General features: G+C 41.8%; 1 protein-coding gene across 1 annotated transcript in view; it reads right to left on the reverse strand.

Annotated features, from left to right (window-relative positions):
• SYNE1 (spectrin repeat containing nuclear envelope protein 1) overlaps positions 1-19,240 on the reverse strand; it is a 409,429-nt gene that overhangs the window by 178,094 nt on the left and 212,095 nt on the right. Inside the window, exons 61-72 of the mRNA XM_036249358.1 lie at positions 18,413-18,585; positions 16,701-16,854; positions 15,778-15,921; positions 14,804-14,968; positions 10,992-11,309; positions 9,905-10,060; positions 9,593-9,763; positions 8,658-8,984; positions 6,991-7,143; positions 6,531-6,698; positions 4,438-4,614; positions 277-423 (exon numbers count right to left, since the gene is read on the reverse strand). Of these exons, the coding sequence (XP_036105251.1) occupies positions 277-423; positions 4,438-4,614; positions 6,531-6,698; positions 6,991-7,143; positions 8,658-8,984; positions 9,593-9,763; positions 9,905-10,060; positions 10,992-11,309; positions 14,804-14,968; positions 15,778-15,921; positions 16,701-16,854; positions 18,413-18,585 (2,253 nt within the window). The remainder of the gene's footprint in view (positions 1-276; positions 424-4,437; positions 4,615-6,530; positions 6,699-6,990; positions 7,144-8,657; positions 8,985-9,592; positions 9,764-9,904; positions 10,061-10,991; positions 11,310-14,803; positions 14,969-15,777; positions 15,922-16,700; positions 16,855-18,412; positions 18,586-19,240) is intronic.

Raw genomic sequence — 19,240 nt, forward strand, 5'->3', positions numbered from 1 at the left:
CATGTGCACACCTTAATGAAAAAGTACATTATTGCTAAAAAATGCTAATTGTCATCTGTCCTCAGTGAGTCATAATCTCCTTGCTGGCGGAGGGTCCACACTTTCGATTGTAAAGGCGCAATATCTGCAAAGCCCAGGCGTGAAGCCAATAGAACGAGGTGTGCCTGTGCTGTTACATCCCTGCAGCCTGCACAGTTTGGCACGTAATAAGTACTTAACATATTGCCGTTGACTGAATGCATCACACGACATAACACATGTGCAGGAGTCTAGTACCTGCTTCACAGCCTCTGCCCTGCTCAGAGGGGGGTGGGGGCTTGGCTGTAAATCCGGCTGGACAGCAGAGAGCCAGGCCTGGCATTGCTGCAGAGTGTCCTGGCGACTCACGTGCCTCTGCAGTTCATGTTCCAAACTCTGGTACACCTGAAACGTAGCAATCATGCCGCAGTTGTGAGAGCTTATTCCGTTACAAACATCACTGGAATCAAAGAAAACATGTCCACACGTCCACTGAAATAGATTTCTCCCCCACATGCATTGGTTTCCCCCCCCACACACGCACCGACGAAGTTTTCGTATGCTCCAAAAGGTTGCAAAGCACAATAGCCATCCCCGGTGTATAACTTGCCAACCCACACATTACAGTATAAATCCTGATTAGGGAACGAGAACGTGGGCAGTGATAATGTAACTGTAGAAGTGTGTCAGAATACATACAGTCAGGGAAGTAAACTGTCAAACATAAATCAGAGTTTTTGTAGCTTCCCCATTATGGCAGACCAATAGCAGTTTTTGTTTAAACTAGAAACTGAGTAAAAATACAATTTTGTGAAAAGATGAACAGTATTTCTCTGCCTGAAATACTTCTGCTTTATGGGTGAGGGGTCACACTGGAATTAAATGATAAACTAGGGGAGGAGAGAGGTTGACACCCTCATTGCATCTTATAAACTATGCTCCAGGAAACAATAATGCAGAATAATCCAAGGATTATTTTTCTACTTATCTTCTGATAGAGTGGGAGGGAGAGAGAGGGAAAGAAAGGGAGAGAGAGAAAAATATTGACGTGAGAGGAACACATCAACTGGCTGCCTCCCGCACGACCCCAACTGAGGTATGTGCCCTTGGCTGGAATCAAACCTGTGACTGTTTGGTCCACTGGCCGACATTCTACCGGTGAGCCAAACAGGACAGGGCTAATTCAAACATTTTCTAATATGTCTATTCAATTAATCCTCAAACAGCCAACCAGTTACCATTTTATTCATAAAGAGGTATTGAGAAACCATTATGTATTTCTTTTAAATCAAGGTGAAATACACCTATAATATTGCCTGAGCAAACTATTCCATTAAAAAAAAGTAAAGAAAAAAAGAAGATATGAGGTTAGAATGGCTTTTCTTTCATTATTGATACATTAGATACAATAATTGAATTCTGTTTTTCTCCGTCATCTGTGAAATTCATTATTTTCACCTGATATTGGGACTATCCCTTATTTATTATCATTATAAGCAAAACTTAAAAAAAATATTTTATTCTCTATACTCTTTGCAAATGTTAATTATAAAGTTTGACTCTGTTTTAAGGTTTTCATCTGTTTTTTAAAAATTTATTTTTAAATTTTTGTTTCTTTCAAACATTTACCAGTGTTTCTTAAAACATGTAGCTGTATCTGTGATGCACGGAAGATGCCCGCTACCGAGTCAGTGTTCAGTAAATCTGCACTGAATAAGGGAATGAATGAGCTCACCAGAAAGCTCCATGCTGTGGGGGGTTTTCTTGTCTCACCTTATTTTCCTGCTTTGTCATCATCTACAATTATTTGTTAGATTACTTTATTCTTCTCTTTAGTCAACTTTTTGAAGGTGAATTCCCAAGTCTAGGGAGTCAACTAATGTCATCCAGCATTTTATTGTTATTATCATGATGATGAACAGACCATTCTCCTCATTTGTCTTTCTCCAGTTCTTACCCGCTAGCCCAGTAACAAAAATACATGGACTTCTTGCATTATCATTTAAAAATTATTGAATAATAAAAAGCAATTCACTAATTGTACTTAATTTTTTAAAGTATATTTTTGTTGAATTTAGTGGGGTTACCTTGGTTAACTAAATAGGTTTCAAATGTACAATTTTGTAATATATTATCTCTACATTATATTATGTGTTCACTACCCAGAGTCTATTCTCCTTTTGCCACTATGTATTCCTCCTTTACTCTCTTCTACCTGCCCCCCCCCTCTTCCCTCTGATAATCACCATACAATTGTTTATGTCTATGAAGATGTTTGGTTTTTGCTTAATCTCTTTACTTATTTCTCCCAGCACCCCAACCCCCTCCCTGACAGCTGTCAGTCTGTTCTCTGTATCTATTAGTCTGTTTTTATTTTGTTTGATTGTTTATTTTATTCACTATATTCCACATATGAGTGGAATTATATGGTATTTGTCTTTCTCTGACTGGCTTATTTCACTTAGCATAAAACCCTCTATGTCCATCCATGCTGTTGTGAAAGGTAAGATTTCTTCCTTTGTTAGGGCTGAGTAGTATTCTATTGTGTATATGTACCACAGCATTTTTTATCCACTCATCTACTGATGAGCACTTGGGCTGCTTCCAAATCTGGGCCATTATAAATAGTGCTGCAATGAACATAGGGGCACATATAGTCTTTCAAATTACTTTTTTGTGATTCTTCAAATATATTACCAGGAGTAGAATTGTTGGGTCATAAGTAGTCCGTTTTTAATTTTTTTAAGAAACTCCATACTGCTTTCCACAGTGGCTACACCAATCTTCATTCCCACCAACAGTGCATGAGGGTTCTCTTTTCCCCACATCTTTGCCAACACTTGTTGCTTGTTGATTGATGACAGCCATTCTGACAGGTGTGAGCTGATATCTCATTGTAATTTTAATTTGCATCTGTCAGATGGTTATTGATGTTGAGCATCTTTTCATATGTCTATTGGTCATCTGTATGTCCTCTTTGGAGAAGTGTCTATTCAGGTCCTTTGCCCATTTTTAGATTGTTGGGGGGTGGGGGGGGGTTGGTGTTGAATTGTTTGAGTTCTATATAAACTTTGGCTATTAACCCCTTATCAGATGTATCATTGGCAAATATGTTCTCCCTTCAGTGGGTTGTCATTTTATTTTGTTGATGGTTTCATTTGCTGTGTAAAAACTTTTTAGTTTGATGTAGTCCCAATTGTTTATTTGTTTTCTCCTTGCCCAGAGAGATATGTCATAAAAAATACTGCAATGAGAAATGTCTGATATTTTACTGCCTGTGTTTTTTTCTAGAATTTTTATGGTTTCAAGCCTTATAATTAAGTCTTTAATACAGTTTGAATTTATTCTCATGTATGGTCAATACACAAACACAAAAGGGGAGACAAAATGTAAAGAAAAAGAAACATGCCCCAAATGAAAGAACAAGAGAAATTTCCAGAAAAAACAATGGAATGAAATGGAAACAACCAAGATACCAGATGCAGAGTTCAAAACAATGGTTATAAGGATGCTCAAGGACCTTAGAGGAAAAATAGATGATCTCAGTGAGAACTTAAGCAGATAGTAAGTGCTAAAAAGAACATAGAAACCATAAAAAAGAACCAGTCATAAGTGATGAATACAATATCTGAAATGAGGAATACACTAGGAGTAATCAACAGCAAGTTGGATACAGCAGAGGATCAAATCAGTGATTTAGAAGACAAGATAACAGAAAACACCCAAACAGAGCAACCAAAAAATAAATTAAAAAAATGAGGAAAGTCTAAGGGACCTCTGGGACAAAAATCAAGCATAACAGCATTCACATCATAGGGGTATCAGAGGAGAAGAGAAACAGCAAGGGATAGAGAACCTGTTTGAAGATACGTTGAAAACTTCCCTAAGCTGTAGTACTTAAGTTTTGTTAAACAGGCAATTCTTATCTGTCTTAGATTTATTTCTATAATGTTGGAAATTTCATTTTAGTTTAACTCATTACACCCATTACAGTATAATTCTAAATTGGTACTTATTCTTTTTATCAAATTCTATACAAACGTATAGAAATAGTAAATTAGAATACAACTTAAGCTGCATGAAGTTAAAAAAATAATTATTCTGGAAATTACAGAATAAACTTATTTTGGTGTTATAGAATGAAAGACAAATTAGAAAAAATATTGGTGATGTGAAAATAAAAACAAACAAAAAATTTAGATAAAAATTATGTTAATTCATAGAATAAAGAGATTGGCAAAAACCAAATGTCTGCAATTTACTGCTTTGTCACATAGAGACTGAGATCTATGTTCCTGTCTGGACATACCCCCAAACTACCCCAAAGACTGAAGCATCAGAACTATTTTTACAAACCTCTAGATTGGACAGGCTTTCCCCTTGAGGCATAGTCATTCTGGACGTGCCAGCGGTACTCACCCTCTGGGCTGTGCTGCAGATGGCTGAGTAACTGTCCTTGGTGCCCTGCAGGTGCGCTTGCACATTTTGTCTGAGTTTCACTTGGAGGTGTTCTGCACACTGGCTGATCAAGTTGTCACCTTTACTTTTCAGGTTGTTCAAACGGTCTTCAAAACCAGCAATTTCTTCCATCATTGCCTACGAAAAGGAAACAGAGCCCTCAAATTTTCATTTTTAGTCTTTCAATAACCTATTTATTATAGGAAGTTTAAGATTAAACTTTCACTGTTTAATAATATTCTTGAAAGAGTTTTGCAATTTATCTTGGTTACTATATAGCAAATGAAAAAAAATGTACTTTTCAGAAATATTCTGATGGGAAGAGTTAATGAATTTAATAGGTTAAGTTACATAGGGATGATGAAGTAACCTGTAAGATTAGAGTGAGTTTATGGCTGAACTCAGCTAGAAAGATATGTGCTGCATAATATTATTTTCAGAGAAAGGATGTTTATAAAACTTTTCGGCTCTATAAATTATAATTCTGGTATAGTTTATATATAAAGTAATCTAATTACTATTTAATTTACTAATATCTAGTTTATCTAATAATATAACCTGATTTATGTAATAACCTAACATCTAATGATTAATTTATATAATGTCTAATTTACATCAAATAATATTTATATTAATAAAAATAACATATACCACTTATCACTTATTGGGTACTTGCTATAGTCCAGGAAACATATACGTCTTGAGAAATATGTATTATTATCATTGTTTTACAGATAAGGAGACTGATGCACAGGGAGGTTATGTAACACACTCGAGATCACGCGACTAGTAAATGGCAGAGCCCCAGGCTTTGGACCTGCTCTGTCTGACTTCAGCCCATGCACACCCCTGTCCCCACGTGTGTTCACTAGTGAGCATTCTCATAGATCACGTAGAGAAGAGGAACCAACTGTTTCAAATCTGGTTTTAATTTCCTTACTGCTCTACAATGCTCACGACAAGCGACTCACTCTGGCACAAGGTTTCCCTGGGTTGACACATTTATATATTTAAGGGAAACCTAGTGGTCCCTCAGCAGCCAGGGGTCCCCCACTTCTCTCTCGGTGCTGCGTTATGGTTATTATACACACCATATGAAGAGAACCATTCAGTCTTCGAGTTGGAGTCACTACATCATGAGGTTACTCAGGGTATTTTGTCAATGCCTAATAGAATATGTCATATCATTAGTGTTCTACTCATATTTGCTAAATAAAATTTTCTCTTATAGACAGGAATCCCGATGCCCAGAGGCGTATGGCTTTCCCGAGACACAGTATTAGACGATGACTACATCATGACTAAAATTAAGCTTCTTACTAAGTTCAGGAAGATTGCTCCATGAAATTGTGACCATATGACATCTGTCATCTGGCACATATAAGTACTAAAAATACATATTAATAAAGAAAAGAACACCTCACATCAGCACCGTAATTTGTGGTTTACAAAATGTTTTTCACAGACGTGATCTCCTGTGATGCCTATAACAGCTATGTGAGGGCCTGGTTATTACCACCCTTTGCAGAGGAGAAGGAGGCTCAGAATTGTGCACCTGAAATTTGTATAATTTGGTGAACTAGTGTCACCTGGTAAATTCAATAAAAAAGAAAAAAAGAAAAAGAAGAAAGGAGGATACTCAGAGAGGCTGTTTCCCAGCTCAGAAGGAGAGACTGTGGCTGGAAGCCAGACTTCCTGATTCCTATTTCTGTATCCTATCTTCGGCTGTACTTGTCTAAATTAAAGATAATCTCCTTGATAAATTATTCCACAAAGATTAAATTCTGCAATAAAAAACTACTAGCTGGGGGGAAAATGCTACAGTGTATTCACAGTTGAATGCCAGGATTCAACTATCAATGATTCACTTAAATATTGAATTAAACTCTTCCAATTATCAGACGTTCTTGGGACTCAGGCCTGGTTCTTGAACTACAATCGTATAATCCAGAGATGCGCGTGGGCGCATGTGCACCACACACACACACACACACACACGGGCCAGGCTGTGAAAGCCGTCCTGTACTCTGCAGCTCTTCAGAGACCAGACGTACCTTGTGGTGGGCCAGTTGCTGGGTGATGGTCTCCAGGCTGCTGGCCTCCATGAGGTCAGGCGCCACCAGCCGGCCCGACATCTGCAGCAGCCACCTTTCCACTTCCTGGAGCTCACTGTTGTAATCCTCGTGGTCTTTGACCTTCACCTCGAGACTGTGAACATGCTCCTGCGAAGCCAGGTGCCCGAGAGGTGACTTTCAAGCAAAAACCTACTCAAAATGATTTTATATTCTGAAAAACCCAGTGCAACTCATAGGGTAGGTAGGGTTACACATATTACAAAATTACTAGGATCAGAAAAAACAAACAAACAGAGAAAGCGTCTTTATGCCATCTGAATAAAAGGACAAATGCCGACCCATGCCAGCCCTTCATTTTTTTCTGACAGAGAAAAAGGAGTCAGGACCCTGTTTTTAGCAAATAAGCACATTTTGTGTTGAATTTCTGATATCGCCTTACCTGTCCTGCACTGCAGAGGGCCTGGTAATCACTTTGAAGCTTATCGATCTTGTCCTTCAAACTAACATCCTGCACCAGCTCCAGAAGAGAGTCGCCTTTCTCTCTCACTGATTTTACTGACGGTTCATGGGACAGCACGGTTTGTTGAAGTGACTTGAATTACAAAGGAAAAAAAAGAGAGAGAGCCGGCTCATCCGTGTGATCAAGAGGAATACACCCATATGCCTGGGCAATGTATGAGACGACCTGATACCTACTTTAGAAATCTATACATGCAAAACATTGAAGAAAAAAAATTATTTTGGGCTAATGCAGTTTTTATTTTTATTTTTTTATTTTTTTTCCTCACCCGAGGACATTTTTCCATTTTTTGTTCAGATAGAGTGGGAGGGAGAGAGAGGAAGAGAGAGAGAGAGAGAGAAACATTGACGTGAAGGGACACATCGAGTGGCTGCCACCCGCACGACCAACCAGGGCCGGGGACAAACTGCAACCGAGGTACGTGCCCTTAGCGGGAACCGAACCCAGGTCTCTCTGTACCGCAGGCCGATGCTTTAACCGCTGAGCCAAACCGGCCAGGGCTGGGCTAATGCAGTTTTTAAACAGAGAGTAGCACATCATCATGTGGAGAGGGTAAATACAGAAAGAATTGCATCTGGCTAAATGTAACACAGTTTCTATTTCCAGCTTCCACCCCGTTCCTTCCAGCAGAAGAAAAAGCTCCATGCAGCGTGAGGTACTGTCTTTCCATTTTGAGCTCACGAAGCTAACTGCAGCTTGAGGCACATGTCAAGTCAGGGGGACAAATTCCAGCCTCAACACTGCCGTCCAGGCTCACGGCACTGTCTGAACACCTCAAGAGCTCCGTGGTCAATGACATGCTGTCAGACTTGGTAGAGAAGCCGAGGATGGGAATGAACAGACATTGGCTGGAGAGGAAAAAGCTTCCGACAGGGAAAGCTTTGAGGTGAGTCATCACACAACTCACAGAGACTCTCATTTACACATTCAGGTCAAATTTAAAACACAAATGATTCCGCACATAAACTCCCATAATTGTTTCAGAACTCGGAACAGGTGAACTGTCTCTGTATGCTGAACAGCTGGTTCTATTCACACCACCATTTATTCTTTGAAAAAATCAGTTTCTAAGATGTTTAGCTATAGTTGAATAATTAGAATTTCTTTTCTTACAAATACGGGATCTCATTTTAAATTAACCGTAGGTCAGCTTACAGGCCTTGGGAATTCAGAGATGAAGGGATTGCTCTCCATGAAACAGACAATGAAGAGATGAAGGGATTGCTCTCCATGAAACAGACAATGAAGAGATGAAGGGATTGCTCTCCATGAAACAGACAAAATAGGGGTGAGATCCTGATGCCAGGAAGATGTACCTGGAGGGTCCCTATACGTGGATCACACTGTGAGACTAGCTTTCCGTTTATTGATACAATCTTGGAAGATCAGGCAAATTTAATCCCTGATGGAAGTATAACTTTGCTTTAGTGTATCTAGTCAGATAAATCTCCATCACTCACCCCAGTAGAATAGACACATTCTGGGTGTTTTCCACCGCCCACTAGGGGACACACCAGGAACCCTCTCTCTCCCACTCAGTCCCCAGATGCCCCTCCTGCATCTGTCATTTAGTAACAACACACTACCTTGTATTTAGATAACTGAGCTTTTTTCTCATATAATTCCATTTTGGGGTCTTCAGGAACGTGGAGGAGTTCTTGGTATTCTGCTATCCACTGAGTGAGTGCTTTATATTTATCTGAGAATTCCTTGGCTAACTGGAAGCCTTTTTCCAGAGTCATGTGCTCTTTCCGAACAGTGCTGGTCAGCTCCTTCAACTGCTCCACGTGGCCACGGATCTCGTTTCTCAGAGCGTCTGCCTCGCTGTCTTCCAAGAACGCCAGAGCCCTCTCTCCCTTCTCGCGGGCTGACTTCAGCAAACCGTGGCCTTTCTCCATATCTTTTAGCAAACCCTGCAGAAGACGGTGAGTAGGAAACAAATACTGAGTTAATCTTATTTCTTCTTTCCTTTTCAAGAAAAGACAAACCCTATTCTCAAGTCCACTATTGCCCCTTAAACTACATTTTTGACATTTATGACCAGTTTTGTCCCACCAGGAATCAGGAATCCTCTTTTATTTGCATAAATATAGGTTTTAAAATGTCTTGATCTATAGATCATTTCCAAATTAGTGTCTTGAGACAGAACTTCGTGTTTCCCTTATCCTCAGCAATGTTCCTCAATACCCGAGTTAACACTGTTAATGCACAGAGCCATCAATTTGAGATAAAATGTTTGTCTGGATTTTTTGTGTGTGTTAAACTGGAACTTAGTTAGGTATTTCATGAGCAGTCATGTCTAAGTCATTCAACTGAGATCACATCGCCAGTAAATGAAAGTCTACTTTTGGCCTTAAAGAGATATGGACTTACTATGTAAGTGAGATGATGAGCCAGGGACCACCCTCCCACGGGGGAGATGAGCACGTGCCCCCCCCCCCCCCCAGCGCTACCCGGGACAGCGGAGCAGCTCAGGGGAAGAAGAAAGGTTGGGACACAAGTCTGATGGGGCCACACCTACCTCCAGTGTCTTCATTTTTTTCCCCATCATCACTTTATCTACTTTATCAATTTTGGCAGCCACATTCTTGAAGTTTTTGTGAGTAGAGCTGTACCAATGAGAATAGGCCTGTAGGGATGACTCAGCTTCCTCCAAACTCTGGATCTCTTCCTCCAGGAGTTTCATTTGTTCCTTTGAAAGAAAGAAGCAACATTGCACAGTGAATTAAAGACCCGTGCCAGTGCCTTGGGTGATAAAGACGCATCTGCACTGGGCGGTAGCGGGTGACAGGAAGGACATTGGGCATGGGGAGGGAGCAGCTGGCCCTCTCACCAGCACTTGGAGAAGAAGGGCCTGGTATCGGGACGTCAGCTGGGTGGCCTGGCAGCCCGACCGGCTGCTCACGCGGCGCTCGTCCAGGACCTCCTGCGCTCTGGAGCCCACTTCCTCCACCTCGTCTCTGTACGCGGTGACTTCCTCGTGCCACTTCTAGAACGACGCGAACATCGCAAGCAAACCTTACTCTTCGGCATGGTTGAGTGAGACAAATATATATATATATTTCGTAACAGAAAATGATTCCAGGGTATGTTTAGAATACACTTATTCTGAGATACAATTTTGAAAATGTCATATTTAACCTTCATAAAAAATTGTATTACAACAATGTGATAAAAACTATAGACCCTTGATTTGGGCTCTTTCCTGTATATATTACACTTCAGTTGAAAAACATAAAATTTTATATGGATACAACTGTATTAATAGGAAATGATTCCACTGTATGTTTAGAATATATTTATTCAGAGATATAATTTTGAAAATGTCATGTATAACCGTCATGAAAAATACAATAACATGATAAAAGCTATGCTCTCTGAGTTTGAGTACTTCTCTGTATATATTACATACACTTCCATTCAAAATTTTTAAAGTAGAGTGACATACATTTTTATATCTTCTGTTGTACTTAGATAGGTTTTTAACTAGATGAATAAAAAAAATTCTGAAGGCCTATGCATTGTTTTGCTCATGTGCACCAAATTTGCATAAAAATCAGAATAAAACTAAATGCCAAGTATTCTTTTATTAACTATATTGGAACAATTTTAAAATCAGAACCATAAATTTAAATGATTGCAATACCAGCATTAATGTATCTTTACAAAGCACAGTAATAGGGTCTAGAAAGAAAATATAAAATATTTCATTAAATTATATTTTATTAAAGATTAATTCAGGATTCTATTCCTAACTGCTGTTAGAATGCTTCGTGGTAAATTATGCTAACTTTCTTTTCAAGCAGAAGAAGATTTTGCAAAATCTAAACCTTGGGGGGAAAAATTAGTAAATTCTTAATGAAACAAACCATGCAAGGCACCTGCCTCTTTGACCGAGACAGAAATTTGCACCAATTTACCTTCATCTGATGTAACCGCGTCTCCTTGGCTGCCCGGTTAGACTGGCGTCCAGTCCCGAGACTGACTCTCTCCTCCAGCGCTTTCAGCCACTCGTCTACCTGCTGGAACTTTTGTTCCATCAGCCTCAGTTTGTTGACTACATGATTGAACTGAGTGCGGGTCTCGGACAGCCTGTGCTGGTAGGCTTGCCAGTCCTGCCGGAGAGACTCCAGGGCCCGGTCCTCCGTCTGCGGGATGCCCGACGGTATCACTTCCTCTCTGGTGTGCAGCACCGAGTTCAGCAGCGCTTGCCCCTCGGCGCAGCGGACCTGCAGCTCCTGCAGGAGAAAGGCAGGGCCGGCACACCTCCGTCATGTGTGCACCTGCACAGGCTGCCGGGTCTCACCTGAGCCCACCGGGCCACCTCGGACTTCACGTTAGAGCAGAATTATTTCATTCCATTGTATTTAAAACAACAGGTACCTAACACTAAATTGTATGGCCCAAGTCAGGAGAGAGATTTGCAAACATTTCCTACTAACATAATCAAAACACGCCCATACACGCAACAAATGACACACACGTAGGAATGTTTGGCTCAATCATCTTAGAAACAGTTTCTGAAAGTTGACTTTTCAGTTTTTAGGCGAAAATACTTGTGATTAAAAGAATAACCGAGGCCTTTTATGGCTCATAATCTGTTTCAAGAGCCTGAGGCTTCTTGCTCTGACATTGAATGAAGTCAGTGCTGTACTTCTGGTGTCAGAAGGAACAAGGGCCCTCTTTTTCCTAAGAAGGGACACTTTGCAGAGCCGCGCTCCAGGGACAGTGTTGGCCAAGAAAAGTTGGTCCAGAGGGCAAGGGGCCATGCACACCTGGGAGGTTGAATCGTCACACCTGCCAACCGGATGCTCCCCAGTGCAAATATATTTTCCCCACCAAAGCATAAACCTCAAAGATTTACCCTACAAGTCCAGCATGCACCAGCTCGTGAAGAGCATCAACTATAATTTATAGCAAGAAAAGCTCATGTCTTTAAAGATATTGGCAAAACAATTTCATATACTTGCATTTCTCATGTTAAAAGAATCAACACTGACACCTGATCTGACCAACGGCAACTGAAAGGGGCCACGTGAAAACCAGCCAGCGTGCTAACAAGGCCAACACATTCAGTCGAAATGCGCATTGTAAAAGATTTACTATCAGTTCCAACAATTTGAAATTGCTGACATCTGACTCTTCTTCCCTATAAAAGTAGCATGCTCAGATGCTACAAACTAATGGACGTTTTTCCTTAGCTAGGACGTCACTTCAAGAATGCTGTCATGTGAACATGTAAATGGAATAGAACAGTGTATGTGGTAAAATATTAATCAATATGGCCACCAACACAGAAATTTTATTCCAAAGTTCTTAAAATGTTGCTAAAGTTAATTTTGTATTTTTAATCTCCTTCCTTAATTCAGGAGTTGGAGAACTTTCTCTGGAAAGGGCTGGGTAGTAAATCTGTTGGGCTGTGGGGGCCATTCAGTCTTTGCCATCGTAGCTCTGAGGTAGCAACAGACGGTGCATAAATGAATGGGTGTAGCTGTGTTCCAGTAAAACTTATTTTAAACACAGGCATGAGGCTCTGGGCCACCCTCTACTGACCTTCATCTTAAGTTATTCATCTTCCCAATGTATCACCCTTTCCCTATTTTATAACTATTTTTCTATCACACAAGTCACCACTGTGTTACCTAAATTCGTCTACATGTCCCATATTTGAAGTATTTATCCTGAAGGGAAGACATGGGTCAGTAGTGTAGACGCCTGCATGATGTAATGACCTTCAGTGTATGGAAACAGTTTGTGAGTGCGGTCCACATGCTGGCCGAGCCCCACACCAGGTCCTGAAGGCGGTCTGCTGGGCAGTGGGATGTGACAATTCTCCACCACCTCTTTCTGCCACTATTGCCTGGTCTCCTTTTCCACATTTGTGATGACTCAAAACAAGACCATGTAAGAATGGACGCATGGCAACCCGAGAGGTTGGAGTTGGGTTTGGGCCAAACCACTGTTGACTCAAGTGAAACATTTTCTCCTGACCGGAACAAGGGAAACATCTGGTGACGAGGAACTTGCTGGCTCGGGTCCCCACAGAAGCCCAGAGAGCTCGGCACTTGCTTTTGCCAAGAGTGTCTGGAAGTGCTGAGCGAGGTTATTCAGCAAAAACAGAGTCAGCTCCACTGAAATCAATCACGACAGCTCAACCTGGCAGACCGAGTGTCCCTCTACTTTAAAACAGAATGGAGGCAGTCTTGAACTAAACTAAAAGAAGTATGACTCTTCCAACTTTTACTATGTATTTGTCTCATGAATGAAGCATCATTTAAATACATTGTTTCCCCATCTCACATAATCCTTTCTCATAAACATCTCTGTGGAGAAAATGAGCTAGAGAAGTTCTTTCTGGCCTGAAGTCACCCTGTCAGGTCCCACCACGGATGCGCGTCTAAACTTCCTAACCTCAAACTTGTGCTCCACGATGATTCCTGAGACCTATTGGAATAGCCAGGCACTTTACTTATTTATTTTTTATCCTCACTGGAGGATATGTTTCTATTTTTTTGTTCAGATAGAGTAGGAGGGAGAGAGACAGAGAGAAACATCGACGTGAAAGGGACACATCGAGTGGCTGCCACCCGCACGACCCAACCAGGGCCGGGAACAAACTGCAACCGAGGTACGTGCCCTTAGCAGGAACCGAACCCGGTTCTCTCTGGACCGCAGGCTGATGCTCTAACCGCTGAGTCAAACTGGCCAGGGCTAGCCAGGCATTTTATAATCTAGTGCTAACCATCTCAGTCCCTGCCTGTTCCACCTGTGCAAGCTGTTGGTACATCGTGCCCAATCCTGAACCAATTCTGAAGAGGGCTGAAGCATGCCAGTAAGTTCCAACACACAGCTGATGGGATGTGGGGTTGTCTCACTGGCTTTTCCTCATTCTCCCCTGCGTATGCTTGGCAGCCCCCTTGAGTCACTCCCAACCCTTGCCTGTCTCTCTAAGTAAGAGTCAAGGCCTCCCTGACACTCCCATAAGATTCCTTGCATTAGTTTATTATTGTCCTTATCACTTTGTTTTTAATGATATACCAATGAGTCTGCACTTCTCATTAGATTACAGTTCCTTGAAAGCAGGAATATTATTTTAATAATTTTTACCTGCAGTAGCTGGCCAAGTGTCTGTATTGTATTAGACATTCTACAAATGCTGAATGGTAAGTAACCTGGTTAGGACCCCTTTCCCACTAGGTCTGCCATCTTGGCCTGAATCACAGCCTGTTGGCTGGTCACCAACTCTTTCTCTAGCTCTTCTAATTCCTTCTTCTCTGACTCCGACCTTGGACCTACACCCTCACAGATGGAGGTTAGGGTTGAAACCAGATGGCCCAAGATGGGGCCACCAGTTTGACTTTAAGAAGTGTCACATTCTATTTTTATGGATGCTATGTCTCATGTCTAAATGCATCATTTAAGAAGCAACAGGCAGGTGGCCCACCAACACCATAAATTAGGCCACTAGCCATTCCTTCCAGAGGCCACCGTCACAGCTGAACAAAGGCCTCCAGCTGCGGTCTTGCTGGGTTTAAATTACCTGCTAACTGATCTCGACTAGCATATTCCACTGAGGTCCCAGGATGCTCTAGATTAGACCTGACTAGAGTTCCGTTTAATATGTATCAGCCATGTATAGGATTCAAGGTCATGATAACTTCTCATGGCTTAAAAAAATAATTCCATATGCAGAAAGAAAAGTGATTTGTTTTTAAGATAAAACAAACTTTACCTGAAGATCCCGCAACGTGGTTTCATGAGTATGGGTATCACCTTCAAGAACTGAGTATCGCTCCAACTTTTCTTGTTCTTGCCCCAACCAAACTTCAAAAGCCTTGAGGTCCCTCTGATACTCTTGGTGCAGGCGGACTAGTTTTTCAGACTTCATTACTGCTTCCTGTTATTAGCATTTAAGATGATTAACATGGGAATACAAGGCTGCATGCAGTTTCAATGTACTGTAAGAATTCTCTGTTGGAATTTTAGAAAAGCATGACTATTAAATCACTGGAATATGGTTTCCTAGAAGAATGAAGGTTTAAGATTTATGTAAAAATAGAAAAAAATTAGGATTAAAATAAGTTTTAAAGATATTGTGTTGAATTAACTTCCTGATCTCTGACTTCCTTGTTTGAAGTATAATATCAACATACCAAAAAAAAAAAAAAAAGAATTAACTTGTCATAAAAATACATATTTACTTAGGAAGAAAACTGCTGAAATTCTTATATATTACCTTAAGTATGAATTTGAACTCACTGTGGATTAGTTTTCTATGTACTTTGTCTAATAAAGTAGAATGTGCTTTGAAAAGTTGCTTTTATCTGTGAGGGCTAAATGAAGAAGATTATTGATACAGATCTCCTGCTTTAGAAAACTCTCAGTACCAGCCACACTAAGGCACTTACAAATCTTCATTATAATGCTGATTGAAAATTTTCTTAACTTGGTAAACTTCTAGGAATTCTTAGCTGAGAAATATTTTCTTTCAGTAACTTTCACGTATTAACATTATTTGAAAGTTTTTGTTCGTTTTTGCAAGTGGTTTATTTAAAGTATTAAAATTTATTTTGCTATGTGCTCTATCATTTTCTTCTATCTGCTTCCACCGATCTGTCATTTCTAAAAATAAATGAGTCTTTTAGTGTGCACAGGAAACATTCCTACTTCGGCGAGCGAGCCGACATGGGACATGGTTGGCCTTACCTTGGCCCTCTCCTTGATGGCACTGTATCGTTCCTGCAGATCCTGGAACTCTAACTGGGTGACGTAGTGCTCCGTCATGCCAGCCCCTTTGATTTCGATGGTTTCCAGCAAGCTGCTGTGACTCAGCACTTCTTCATTTAATAACTAGAGAACATTTAAAAAATAATAAATGAGTTGCCTACCACATTTCCCATCATATCAGTGATACTGATCATATTAAAATATGGGTGTGTGCGTTTTATTGTAGGAATACTACCATCAATGTTTAAAAATTTGGGAACATATCCCCAATATATCTATTTAAAAATCTTTACATGCAGTACTGTATTAATATGAGCAATATGAAAAATGCACAAAAGTCAAAATACAAAAAGGTGTGGTAAAAAGAAAGCACTTTTACTTCCTAATGATGAGTAGGCTAAAGATATTACAAGTTGCCAAATTTTAAATGGTCTGTATCATAAAACATCGGTCACTGAAGCTTTTCTGGAAGAGAAAATTTTCACTCACATAATAAAATAATCACGAGCAAAAGTCTAGCTTCAGCCCGGATGGTGTGGCTCAGTGGATTGAGCACTGCCCCATGGACTGAGAGGTCCCCGTTTGATTCCCAGTCAGGGCACATGCCTGGGTTGCAGGCTCCATCCCCAATAGGAGGTGTGCAGGAGGCAGCTGATGAATGTTCCTCTCTCACATGGATGTTTCTATCGCTCTCTCCCTTTCTCTCTCTCTAAAAAAACAATAAAAACATAATTTGAAAAAAAAAAAGCCCAGCTTCAGAAGCCATTTGAAATGATGGCACAAGCCCCAAATAGTTTTCTTCTGTGTGAAGCCCTGTCTCATCCTGTGGTACCGCCCTGGTGAGCACATCCTGCATGACTGGCATCCGGAGAAGCTGGTCACTGCAGGGGAACAGCTCCCACCTTGGCTGTCCCGAGAGCGGCGGTCTTGTCCCGCAGCTCCGCACACTGCCTCTCCGACTCGTTCAGGCTGGCTTCCACGCTGTCCATCCAGCCCGAGAACTGCCGGACGTCATCCTGGTAACTTGTCCACTTGGAGAGAGCTCCTTCGAGCTGGCTGCAAGGTGTTCGAAAGGACAGGAGTGTGTACTGGGAAGCTGTGGTGTCTCCCTGTCCACTCCACCCGCAGGAAGTGCTCACAGAGATCAGGAAGGGGTAGGCTGGGGAGGCCCATCAACTCCGGGGCCCCCACAAGCATCGCTTCAGGAGGCCAGGGACAGTGAAGTTCGGGACAAGAGGCAGAAAGTAGAACCGGATATAAAATTAGGAGTCTGTCATCAGGGTCACAGGAGACCCCGGGAGAGACTTTAGGGCAAAACCGGGGGAGGTGCCCTGCGCGAGGCCTTTCGGGGTCAGCAAGACTGTGTCAGGGAGGGGACCAATTGTCAGCTCCCTCGGTGTGAGCAGGACGTTCAGAGGAGAGGGAAGAAGGAATCAGTGAAAGAAGGAACAACCCAGCAAGAACAAGCGTGGCCACGGCCTTACATGAGATTTAAAATCAGAGACTTACAGGGGAAAAATAGGGTAAGAGTTCCTGAATTGGTCTAATTATTAAAACCTGATATTGCTCTTACAGATAAATTAAGTACTTCCTTTCTCAACACGCAGGTTATGTTTTTAACTCCCTTGATCATCGGTGCCTCATTTTACTGCTGTGCTCTGTAGTGACACTGCGCTCCACCAGGTACCCGGGACCACACTGTGGCAGCAAATGACAAGGGACTGACTGCCGGCTCCATGCTCTCTGGGGCTGAGGGCAGGCTCTGCTCCCTGTGCCCTCCGTTCAGGGCCATATAGGAAGAAGGTTTGGGATTGTTGCCCCTGGGGGCAGCCTGCAACTGCCCTCCTGACTCCTGGGAGTTTATTTACAAATCCTCCAGCTGCCCTGCTCGTGGGCGGGGTGGCTCCCAGACCCATGACCTGCTTTGGCTCCCAGCACTGCCTGCAGGATTCGGGATTCGGTTCCAGCTGCCTACAGCCCTTTATCTGCTCCCTGCCCCCACCCTCCTCTCCCTTTCCCACCCTCGACTGCTGTTTCCTGGCGTGGTCCTCCAAGGAAACGACTTGGTTTCAACTAATATATCTTTACTTGATGAAACATTCGTCTATCTTTGACTTTCTAGCAGTGACAACAATAAGCTAAACATGTAGTTATAGTACACAAGGCACAGCATCGCAAATAGCCCAAATGCAAGAGTGTACCTGCCAGTTTCTTTTCTTCTAATAAGAAAAAAGAAGCCCTGGCTGGTTTGGCTCAGCAGTTAGAGCGTTGGCATGAGGACCAATGAGTCGCAGGTTCAATTCCAGTCAAGGGCACGTACCTTGGTGTCGATTTGTCCCCGGCCCTGCTTGGGGTCGTGGGGGAGGCAGCCACTCGATGTGTCCCTTTCACATCGATGTTTCTCTCTCTCTTTCTCTGTTCCTCTCTCTCCTGCCCACGCTATCTGAACAAAAAAATGGAGAAATGTCCTCAGGTGAGGATAAAGAACGAGAAAAGAAAAGGGAGGGAGGGAGGGAGGGAGAGAGCCAGCCTGCCCTGGAAACAGAGTGCTACTGAGTGATCACACGGGTCTCTCAGCAAAGGCGTCACAGTGGTGGGCTTCAGTTTCTCTGACCTTTTGCAGCGGATCCCTGCAGACAGAAGGGAAGCCCACATGTCCTTCACGCTCTGCAGCTGCTGCTGGACGGCAGGGACGCCTTCCGGAGCAGTGCTCTGGAGGACGGACTCCCCTCTGGTCACCACCATCTTCATCTGGATCTCTTTTTCCTGTTTCACTGATAACAGAGCCTGAAAAAGCAAATCGGAAGTCCTTTATCAAGTGCATGTGGTACATTTCTGGCCTTCAATATTTCAGAGCGCCTGAAGATTGGAGAAAGATAAGCAATTGTGTTGAGCCTTGGGTCTCTTGGGCTGATCTGGTGAAGGGTGGGAGAGTCACCTGCTGGTGGGCGACAATAGCCAATCACCTGTCACCCTCTGGTCTCCAAGTGTCCTTGGCTTTGCAGGTCTTGATTCTTCTCTGAATAATCTCTTCTTTCCACTGAAGGTTTATTTTATTGGTTTTTAATACAAGAAATAGAAACTACAGTAGAATTCATGAATTCTCAAAAGTCACAGGATGGAGAATTTTATAAATGTTAAGGCCTCTAGCCCAAGAAACAAAGAACTGTAATTTATTTTATATGTTATTAATTTATATAGTTCAAGTTCTTCATAAGCATTCACTTTCTTCTATTTAAGGAGGAGATTTGACAAAATAAAAGATAAAAACCATATGTTCATTTGAATAGGTGCTGAAAAAGCATTTGACAAAACCCAGCAACCATTTCTGATAAAAATGCTCAGCAATATGCGAATAGAAGGATCATATCTTGACATAATAAAGGCCATATATGAAAAACATACAGCCAACATCATACTTAATGGGCAAAAACTAAAAGCA

Source organism: Molossus molossus, unplaced genomic scaffold, assembly GCF_014108415.1.
Source record: "Molossus molossus isolate mMolMol1 unplaced genomic scaffold, mMolMol1.p scaffold_m16_p_8, whole genome shotgun sequence".
NCBI lineage: Eukaryota > Metazoa > Chordata > Mammalia > Chiroptera > Molossidae > Molossus > Molossus molossus.